General features: G+C 41.8%; 1 protein-coding gene across 4 annotated transcripts in view; it reads left to right on the top strand.

Moving 5' to 3' along the window:
- The first annotated feature begins 1,679 nt into the window (after positions 1–1,679).
- Positions 1,680–11,293, top strand: part of nudt17 (nudix (nucleoside diphosphate linked moiety X)-type motif 17) — an 18,196-nt gene continuing 8,582 nt past the window's right edge. For all 4 annotated transcript variants that reach the window (XM_084082810.1, XM_084082811.1, XM_084082809.1 and 1 more), the window contains exons 1-4: positions 1,680–1,775; positions 4,169–4,300; positions 7,956–8,139; positions 10,335–10,360. In XM_084082810.1, the coding sequence (XP_083938936.1) occupies positions 1,695–1,775; positions 4,169–4,300; positions 7,956–8,139; positions 10,335–10,360 (423 nt within the window). In that variant the 5' untranslated portion in view covers positions 1,680–1,694. The remainder of the gene's footprint in view (positions 1,776–4,168; positions 4,301–7,955; positions 8,140–10,334; positions 10,361–11,293) is intronic.

The following is an 11,293-nucleotide window of genomic DNA, read 5'->3' as shown; positions in this document are numbered from 1 at the left end:
ATCTGAATGTGTATGTAGATGTACGAACCCCAAGTGCAAAAGTGAAGACTATTTTTAACTGACAAGGCAAAGTGCAAAGACAGATGCTGATGTGCGTGAGTGGTTGCCTGGCAACGTCAAGGCAGAAGGCGGACGGGGACGGTCTTGAATGTGAGTGACAGGTGCGTCACAGCGTTTTTTTAGAATCCGCTGGCTGCAAAAAACTGTGGCCGCGCACAACCTGCGTTTAACAGCGGCCAGCCAACTTTTGGTGAGAGCGCTCCCACCGCACCTTTATTTTACCCCTGGGGCAGAATCTGCCAATGCTTGTCAATGCAAATGCGTGGATTCCTGGTCTTGCGGATTTTTCCCAAGAATCCACGCATTTGCATTGACAAAGCATTGGCAGATTCTGCCCCAGAGGTAAAATAAAAGTGCGGTGGGAGCGCGCCCTTAGGGCGCGCTCCCACCGCACTTTTATTTTACCTCTGGGGCAGAATCTGCCAATGCTTTGTCAATGCAAATGCGTGGATTCCTGGTCTTGCGGATTTTTTCCAAGAATCCACGCATTTGCATTGACAAAGCATTGGCAGATTCTGCCCCAGAGGTAAAATAAAAGTGCGGTGGGAGCGCGCCCTTACAAGTAAAAGTCCAGAATTAAAAATGTACTTGAGTAAAAGTACAAAAGTATTGGCATCAAAATGTACTTAAAGTACCAAAAGTAAAAGTACTAGATATTTGAAAATAGCTATTTTCAAATAGCCTATGTATAAAATAGGTTTAAAGTGGTTTAATATATGTTTCATTATATCATAATTTATATCTGAAAGGTAACTAGTAACTAAAGTTTTCAAATAATTGTAGTGGAGTAAAAGTACAATATTTGCCTCTGAGATGTAGTGGAGTAGAAGTAAAAGTATTGGAAATTGGAAATACTCAAGTAAAGTACAAATACCTCAAAATTGTACTTAAGTACAGTACTTAAGTAAATGTACTTAGTTACTTTCCACCACTGTACACGGTCCCTAAAATGTTCGAATATCCCAACTGGGTGAATATCCAACCTGAACCCAGTGGTGGCAAGTAAGTACATTTACTTAAGATACGTACTGTACTTAAGTAGGCCTACAATGTTGAGGTATTTGTACTTTACCTGAGTATTTCCAATTTCCAATACTTACCTCAGCTCCACATCTCAGAGGCAAATATTGTACTTTTACTCCACTACAATTATTTGAAAACTTTAGTTACTAGTTACTTTTCAGATATAAATTATTATATTATAAAACATACATTCTATAGCCCTATTTTATACCATTTGAAAATAGCCGATCTACAAGCTCACAACGCGTTGCATCACAATGCGACGCATTGTGAGCTTGTAGATCGGCTATTTTCAAATATTTTTGCACTTTTACTTTGGGTTCTGCAAGTACATTTTGATGCCAATACTTCTGTACGTTTACGCAAGTACAGTTTGAATTCTGGAATTTTACTTAATAATACTAACAGAGTATTTCTATATTGCAATATTGGTACTTTTACTTAAGCAAAGAATTTGAGTACTTTTTCCACCACTGCCTGAAACGCCCGAAAGTGCGACGAATCTGCCGGCTGGAAATGCGTGATAGTGGAAAATGACGCTTACGTCTTCACCTTCTTTTAATATACCTCGAGCAGAACCCGGAAGTTGGAACAATAACAAGCAAACAAACATGGACGCGGTGAGGAAGGTGCTCGTGCACGTCCTCTCCAAGGAGCCCCGCGCGGCCCCGCGGCGCGCGCACTTCTTGCAGGTCAGCTTAAATCACGCATCTCTAGAAACCCAGCTCTTCAGCAGGGTTGCCATGTCTGCTTATTATTATAAGTGACTTTGGGCTTGTTTGGGCTGGTTTCTAGCCATGGGTTACATCACACGCTCGTCTTTCACAAGCGTCACGGCGCTACTTGTTCCTGGTGTTTTAAAATGTTACATTTACAGCCCGTACATCTACATAAACGTTCACATTTCAAATATAAAGCGCTGACCCCACGGCCATGGATGTTACAAGTTAAACCTCCTGGGTCTAAGTACCCGTATCTTCCGTATTGTTCAATAAAAAAGCTTTTTAATCCGATCGGTGGCCATTTTCTCATAGAGTTATAATGTATCGGCGTGCAGTACACCTGCCAACCGATAGGGGCGCGTAGTCGAAAGCGTATGGAAAAAATCGGAGAAAATGTCTGGCAATCGGATTAAAATGCTTTTTATTGAACAATACGGAAGATACGGGTATTTTAACCCGGGCGCTTTAACTTGTTACATCCATGGCCGTGGAGTCAGCACTTTATATTTGAAATGTGAACGTTTATGTAGATGTACTGGTTGTAAATGAAATTGTGTCAAAAAAACAAGAACAGATAGCGCCAAGGCTGTCATGATATGACAGTCATGTTTCAGGGCTAGGCTAGTTTCTAAAGTGTAGTTGCTAAAAGTTCCTAATGTTGTTTAAACCAGTGGTTCTCAACCATTTCCATGTCAAGGACCCCCAAATGAATGTGTATTTGTCCAGGCTAGCCCCCATCTGAAAATATGTTTTGTTCCAGGGGTTTTAAGCAGGGACCCCCACTACATATTGTATAGATCATTGGTTCTCAAAGTGGGGTCCGGGGACCCCCAGGGGTCCTTGAGGGAGTTCCAGGGGGTCCCCAGCTAAATGATGGATAGTTAGGAACCAAACGGACCCTTATGGGTGTGTAACTCAGAGTGTACAAATGGAACCAAATGGACCCTGACGGGTCCATTTGGTTCCATTTGTACACTCTCAGAGTTAAATTAACATTGATTTTACAATATGAATTTGGGTCCCAGAGATAGAAATGCCATTAAATGGGGGTCCGTAGCCTAAATGCATGTCAAACAAATCTAATAAGTGTCAATTAGGGGGTCCTTGACATGAAAAAGTTTGAGAACCACTGGTATAGATGAGAGAGAGATGAAGCAGGGACCCCCACTACATATTGTATAGATGAGAGAGAGATGAAGCAGGGACCCCCGCTACATATTGTATAGATGAGAGAGAGATGAAGCAGGGACCCCCACTACATATTGTATAGATGAGAGAGAGATGAAGCAGGGACCCCACTACATATTGTATAGATGAGAGTGAGATTAAGCAGGGACCCCCACTATTGCATAGAATTGTGTTGCAGATTACATTTTTTCATTGACAGCTTCATAGACTTGATTGACAGCAACTAAACTATCATCAGTGTTTGTTTGTTTGTTTACACATTATATTTTCTATGAATATGTTGGATACATGTTAAAGGGATATTTCACTTTCAAATAAAATAAACATTAAAATATATAAAACATTTATGAAAAAAGTCATGGAAAAATCACGGCCCCTCATGCATTAGGAGGACATTCTAATTCTAAAAAAAAATAGCAGATCTACACGCTTGTTGTGAGCTTGTAGATCTGCTATTTTGGCCCAATGTTCCCGCCAGAACGGGGAGGAACTTGAAGTGGTTAATGTAAAGCGTTTTATTAAAGCTAATAAAAAGCTCCTATCACACAAATATTTCGTGGTCTCAGAGACTATTCGATAGGAAAAAAAGCTTTTATTTGGGTGAACCTTTAAGGACCCCCAATAATCCCCCCCCCCCTCCATACAAGAATTGTTTTTAGCTTCAGTGTGTTTAGTTTAGACCCCACCCCACTTTGAGAACCACTGACCTGTGTGAATGTATGTTTTTTGTATTAATAGTCCTTCTAGCATTATTTAATAACATGCTCTATGCACAGCAGCCATATTGTGGAGAAATTCACAGGTGTTGTCAATGATACTAATGAAGGCGCTGTTCCATTCGCTGATAGAGTGCATGTTGGCTCACTGGAAACACTCTGAGGGGGTTCCAAATGGCCCCTTGATGGGTGTGTAACTCTGAGAGTGTACAAATGGAACCAAATGGATCCGTAAGGGTCCATTTGGTTCCATTTGTACACTCTCAGAGTTATGAGAAGTCTAAGAACCACTGTGCTACACTAAATGTAACAGAGCCTTCATTAGTATCATTGGTAACACCTGTGAAGGAAGTGATAATGTGGCTGCTGTGAATAGAGCCAACTGCATCTCTGTCCTTTTTTTGCAAACTGTTAATGAAAGTATTCAATCAATCAATGGTGAATGTGTTCTGGTTCCAGAGCATCACAGGGTACTTCAGTAACAATGCAGAGGACCAGGCGATGGTCACGTGTTCCCTGGAGGACAATCGCTTCATCCTTTCTGCGGCCAGACAGACGGACGGACAGACGGACGGACACATCCCCCTGAAGGTGACGGTCTTATCTCTGTCCCTCTGCTGCATGTTAACTAGGGGTGTGCCGATACACTAATTTGTTTAAGTTCCACAGGGACCCCCAGAAGCAAAGATTTGAGTTAAAAATGTTCGCTTTAAAACAATATATATTCAAAGATTTGCTTACATTTTCAAGATTTTTCAAAAATAGCAGATCTACAAGCTCATAGCACGGCACTCGGTGCCGCGCTATGAGCTTGTATATCTGCTATTTTTGAATAGCCAAAGTGTAAAATAATGCTTTTTAGCTCAAATTAAAAAAATGACACAGATGCGTTCCAAGTCTTAAATGGGTTAAAACTGGGAAAGTGTAATTTTAGATTTTTTGCGGATATACGAAAAATAGCAGATATACAAGCTGTAGGTAAGACCTTGTTAAGACTGCTCCAAGGTGTAATTTACCTTGTTTAGCAGCGCCTCCACAGTGAAGGGCAACATGACACTCCTACAATAACCTTTGAAGATAATGTAAACACCATCTAACAACATTGATATTTGCAGACACAATGACTATTTACCTAATACAGGTTAAAACAGATGCATAAAGAACTAAAGACATTCAAAACAAAAGCCCCCAAAAAAAAACTGCAGTCACACCCCTCCCTCTTCAATGGCCACTTGGTACAGTCTGACTAGGTGATTGACATCAGCTGGAGGAGGTCTGACTTAAACTACAGGAAACATGGGCTGTAGTCCAGGAAGAACTAAGCCTGATTATCAGACTGAAGCTGCGTGGAGCTACAGTCTGACATTGGCTCCACGTGTCGGCGATTACAAGGGGGAGGGGATTAGAAATTCCCTAAAACAATCCTAAGGGATCCCCACGCCTACCTCCGACTCTCATTGGACAATACATTTTGTACCGGTAAAGTCCTAGGTTCACATTTACGACACCAGACCAAGAGGCAGTCCACTCAGAGAGTGGGCGGGGTCTATGGTATGGAACCAGGCTAGGAAGAACTGAAATTCTATACCATGATGTCAGTCGCCGAAATCATGTTCAAAATATTAAAACATCGTGAAACACACTCCAACATGTTTATTATTTCCTCAACTGCATTACAAGGGTGCAATACGTTAGTCCGACAGCGCATTCCTCCGACAGCGCAGTGCTCCGACATTAAACAGTAAACCCGAACCAAACCCGCACCCTAACCCTAACCGCACGCGGATGCCACATAGTCGGAGAAAAGGTCTGTCGGATTAACGCATGCCTCCCCATTACAATAGGATTTGGGTGCAAAATCGGCAAAGTTACCGATGTAACGGTCCCGTTACTTAACAGTAGGCCTACCCTTAAAATCGACCTATTTTTTAAAATATGTTTTGATCAACACAAATGCAATTATACATACAGTATTGCAATTTGTATTGGTTCTCAAAGTGAGGTCCAGGGACTGTAAGGATTTAAAGTTCAAACTGGAGCCACAAACCACCAGGAAACAATGATCCAGTTTATTTTGGCGGATTATGAGGAATAGTGATGACATTGGTTTTCATGATGATTGCCATGGTTCTAATCCAATAATAATCTAATAAAAAGACAAATAAACTAGTTATAATATCTTGCCATAACATAAATATGGCCTTTAAATCATACCATACATTAAAGTATTGCATATCATTCAAATAATAATTAGCCAAGTATTTATTAACTGCATACTATTAAATAAATCAAAATATACATTCAAATCAAATTCATTTCATTTCAAATCATATTTATTCTTAAACATAATCCACATAACTGAAAGTAAAACACTGGAACTTACATTAAAGGATCTACACCATGAATTTAAAAAAATAATAATAATATTTAATATCATATTGTTTATGTCCCTCAAACGTTTTTCAAAAGGTTTGAGCCTAAATCAAGCCTCATACTCATTCCAACTAACTTCTCTCTGGCTTATAAAGCACTTTCACCTGAAATACCACATTGTCCTGTTTGGCACGGGGCGCTATTGAGCCAGTTTGTATGCATGTTATCTCCTGGTTCTGTGTGGAAAAAGTAAAAATAAATAAATAAATACATAATCAGTTTGGCCTGTTTTGAGACCAATTTACAGAAAACCCCAGATATGCTGTGAAAGCCTGAGTGTTCAAACTGGGGTATTTTTGGGGATAGAAGAGAGGTAGGGGAGACCAAAAACCCACAAAAAAGAAGAAAAAGTTCAAATTCATGGTGTAGTCCCTTTAAACCAAGTTCAACAGACGCATGGCAAACATCAGCAACACACAGCAAACACACAGGCCGGCTGTGCATGTGTTTGGAGACAAAGGGAGAATCATAGACATACAAAGGTAGACGCCTCCTCCGGCTCTGAGGCGTATGTATCTCGGGCGCCATTTTGGAGAAGGCAAGCTCCCTGACTACTGGCCAATCACAGCGCGTCTTTTCCGGGACTTGGCAGAATCTAGTTGTATACTAATATAACGGGATATTTTTATACAACTAGATTTGAACAAGTCCCGGAAAAGACACGCTGTGATTGGCCAGTAGTCAGGGAGCTTGCCTTCTCCAAAATGGCGGCCGCGATACAGGTCGCTCCAATGAACTGCAGAGGCCAATGAGATATCTAGGTTTCTATATCTATGGGGAGAATGGGAATCCAGTCCTGTTTGTAGTGGGGGGAAGTGAGAGGGAGGTACCACAGGTACCACTGAACCATTGTGGTGTCTCCTTGTGGAGCGGAGGGGAAATTAACTTTGTACTTTCTACAGGGTTACAGACCTGGAAAAGGTTTGGAATTAATCAAATGTTTTGGAAAATCTTGTATGATTTACTAAAAAACACAAAGTTAAAACACGGAGATGAGAGGTTTCTGCCCGACAGCGACGAAATACATTGTTTTTGTCTGACATTAGGTGAAAGATTGGTAAATTGTGGTAACATGCAGTGCTACTTGATACGTTGTTAGCTTGTAGATCTGCTCTTTTTTGTCACGTGACAACTTCGCTCGAGTCTGTCTTGGGGCATTGATGGCACACTGGTTTAAGAGTCTCATTATTGCACTGTATGATTTCTATAGTCCTGGAAATGGGGTAAAATACTTTGGAAAAGTTATGTAAAAGTTTAGAAAATTCATTGTTAAAAATGTGTGGGAACCCTGTTTCTAACAAGGATCGATCCTCTGGGTTACTTGAGGGGGTTCCAAATGAACCCTTACAAGGTCTGTAACTCTGAGAGTGTACAAATGCAACCAAATAGACCCTTACAGGTCTGTACCTGTGAGAAAATGGGTGAGGTGCTTCTTTAACAAAATAGATTAAAGGAGTAGTTCACCCAAAAAATGACTTATATTTCTATCAATTGCACACCCCATGAAGCCTTGAATCCATGGCTTTATTTTTGTTTTTGTGGCATTCCTAAGCCAATAATTTGATTCCCGTCTCCTACCGGCTAATGTATCCGGTAGGAGACACAAAGTAGATTATTTGTGTCTCATACCGGATACACACCCGGTCATCAAATTATTGGCTTAGGAATGCCACAAAAACTAAAATAAATCCATGAATTCAAGGCTTCATAGGGTGTGCAATTGATAGAAAATAAGTCATTTTTTGGGTGAACTCCTCCTTTAAATTAGTTTTCTGGAGTTTTGATTGGCCGGCTGGCCCTTTGTCCCGCCCAGAGGGCCTCCTTCTGTCCCTTCAAGCACCTGTCAGTCGCCGAGGCAGCCGGCATCCCATTGGACGTGCAGGAGCGGGGCGTGGACGTGGGCGTGGCCGTCCTCCTCCAGTCAGCCAATCGGAGAGTGTTGTTGACGAGGAGGTCGGCTGGACTCCGAATCTTCCCCAATGTCTGGGTTCCACCAGGTCTGTTTTTATTATTATTATTATTATTATAATGTATTATTATTATGATTATTTATTTATTATTATTAAAGTCAGTACTCCTGTTATCTGATGTAGTCATTGTCTCCGCCAGGCCGTAGGCGTGGGAATACTATGTTTTGCACCCTGCCTGTCCGTCCGTGTGTCTGTCTGTGAACAGCTAATCTCCGGCACCGTTGGCTTGATCAAAGCAAAACTGTGCACACACACTCCCTGGATGCCAGAGCAGAACCTCTGCCCCAAATCTTTCACATGGGCCTTTTATAGCGCCACCAGGGAGCCGTTTTTTGCAAAACACATTTTTTGACAGTACTCCTACAGATTTTGTCCAAACTTCACGCAAATCGGTACACAGTATCTCTATAGTCATTAAACAAAACTTGTCATTCAGATTTTTCATATTCCATCCTGATTGGCTAAGATTGGCTTCAAAAGTTTGCAGGAGTGCTCCGTTTTGAACAAAATGCCGCTAATCATGAATGCAGCATCCGATTGCGGTGAAACTTTGCACGCAGATTCGCATTACGTTGAGGAACAAATGCCACACTTTTAACATTTACCTATTATAGCGCCACCAGGAGGCAGATTTTTCGGCTTGTATGCCTTTATTGATAGTACAGGAGATAGACAGGAAACAGGGAGAGCGATGTGGAGAGACACCTACTCTGGCCTACTCTGTGTGGAATTTGCATGTTCTCCCCGTGTCTCCTAGGGTAGTTAATACCCTCACAAAAAACATGTAGTAATCCTGGTCGCTATGCCGCCTCGCGGCAAGGGAAGGGAAGGGAACTGGTTGGAATAACGTGTTCCTTCCACGCGCTACGTCCTACCGGGGAAACTCCCTCCTGTCAGGTGACAAGAAGGTCAGTTGGCTCTCATGCATTGAAGGAGGCATGAGCTCGGCCCTGGCCTCCCTAGGCTGTGGGGGACTGGTGTAGCGCTGGTGTAGCGCCCAGGATCACTTAGGAAATTGGCACGGGGTGAAAAAAAAATGAGTTACAAAAATCGCAGGATCACAATTAAAAAAAAAATCACACCCTGTGTGAAGGAAGCGGTGCCTTTGGGGCGGGGCTTACAGTGCGTCCCTTATGGGGGTCTGAGTCCACTTGCCAAATTTGTACTTGGTAGGGTGCTGCAAACTGGAATAATGGCTGGTTATAGGCCTGCCAATGGGCAGACAGAGGGGGCGGGGCTTAAGTAATTACAGTTCGTCCCTATTGGTGGTGTAAGGCCACATACCAAATTTGGACTTGGTTGCATGCTGCAAACTGGGCATAGGGCTGTGTGAAGCCCAGCCAATAGGAAGACAGAGGGGGCGGGGCTTAATTAATTTCAGTTCGTCCGTATTGGTGGTTGTAGTGCATGTACAAAATTTGTACTCCGTAGCATGCTGCGAACTGGAGTTATAGCTGTTTAAAATCCCGTGCTCATCCCGGATATAACATACGGACGCTCATACGGACAGAGTCAAGCGTGTGGCCAATGAGAGGAGAGATGGCATAGGCAATCTCCGAGAGGAGAGATGGCATAGGCAATCTCCAAGTGTGTGTGTGTGTGTGTGTGTGTGTGTGTGTGTGCGTGTGTTTGTATGTGTTGCTTCTTTGCCGTGCTCATCCCGTGCTCATCGCGGACATAACATACGGACGCTCATACGGACAGAGTCAAACGTGTGGCCAATGAGAGGAGAGATGGCATAGACAATCTCCAAGTGTGTGTGTGTGTGTGTGTGTGTGCGTGTGTTTGTATGTGTTGCTTCTTTGCCAAGCTCATCCCGTGCTCATACGGACATAACATACGGACATAACATACGGACATTAGACATAACATACGGACGCTCATATGGACAGAGTCAAGTGTAGAGCGGTTGGCACCGCTAAAAAAAAAAGCATAACATGACTTCTTAGTTCTACTGGATCTCTTCTCCACTAGTCCCTCCATAACATTTTAGTGTAGTTTTTATTTGTTAAAAAATGTCAATTTATTTAGTCATAGTTCTAGTTTTTATCAGTGAAAAATAGTCAACGAACATTTCTCATCATAGCTTTAGTTGTCAAAATTAATACTGTTTCACACACTGTGTGTGTGTGTGTGTGTGTGTGTGTGTGTGTGTGTGTGTGTGTGTGTGTGTGTGTGTGTGTGTGTGTGTGTGTGTGTGTGTGTGTGTGTGTTCTCTTCAGGTGGACATATTGAACTGGATGAGCAGGTATAGTGTGTGTGTTGTTAAACATCAGTGTAACTTCAGCGTAACAGTATCATTTTAATTAAATTAACTTAAAGGGATATTTCACTTTTTAAAAATGGTATCGTCGACTCAGGCATTTGGGAGCACCCCAGGCAGTTTTTAAGTTGCTTGATTCAGTATTTAGATATTTGATATTAATTTTATCAGACAGGCCCCCCATCTATACAACCCCATTGTAACTTTAACTCCGTTTTAACCATGTTGGATTCATCGGAAACACCCGTCCTTGGTTCTGGTGACTAATATTGTCCTGCTATGTGAGGAGACCGTGTTTTTTCAATTATTTTTTTCATGTATTTTTGGGGCGGTGTAGCCGCCCCCTATAAGTGAGTTTTGGACACACAAGATTTGTATACCCCCTAACCCTTCCATTGTTAATGCAAATCGATACTTTTGCAAAGTCAGCCAATCACATTACAGCTAGTGTCATCACCACTAACTGTAATGTGAATGGCTGACTTTGCAAATTCAGGACTGTGATTGGCTAGCGAAACACATGACACATGTGCAGCCCTATGAATAGCAGTATGGACTTTAAAAAAAGTCATTTATACTTTTTTTAAAGTGAGTCATGTTGTGATGACCACACACCGCCCACTTCACACTGGGTGTGATTTTTTTATATTTTTTGGGGGTTAAATACGATTAAATTTTTTTTTTTTTAATTAAAAAAGTAATCGAAAACACATAGCCTCCTAACGTATTAGAAGGGCAGGATGAGTCACCAGAAACAAGGACGGGTGTTTTTGATGAATCTAGCATGTTAAAAATGTAGTTTGAAGTTATAATGGCTTTGTATAGGAATGGGGAGTGTCTGATACAATTAATATCAAATATCTAAATACTGAATCAAGCAACTTAAAAACTGTCTGCGGGGTTCACAAAAGCCTGAGT

This window comes from Gymnoscopelus microlampas (genome assembly GCF_963454915.1).
Source record: "Gymnoscopelus microlampas genome assembly, chromosome: 16".
In the NCBI taxonomy this organism is placed as follows: domain Eukaryota; kingdom Metazoa; phylum Chordata; class Actinopteri; order Myctophiformes; family Myctophidae; genus Gymnoscopelus; species Gymnoscopelus microlampas.
Note: the sequence above shows the minus strand (reverse complement) of the source record. Positions and strands in the feature narration are given on the sequence as shown.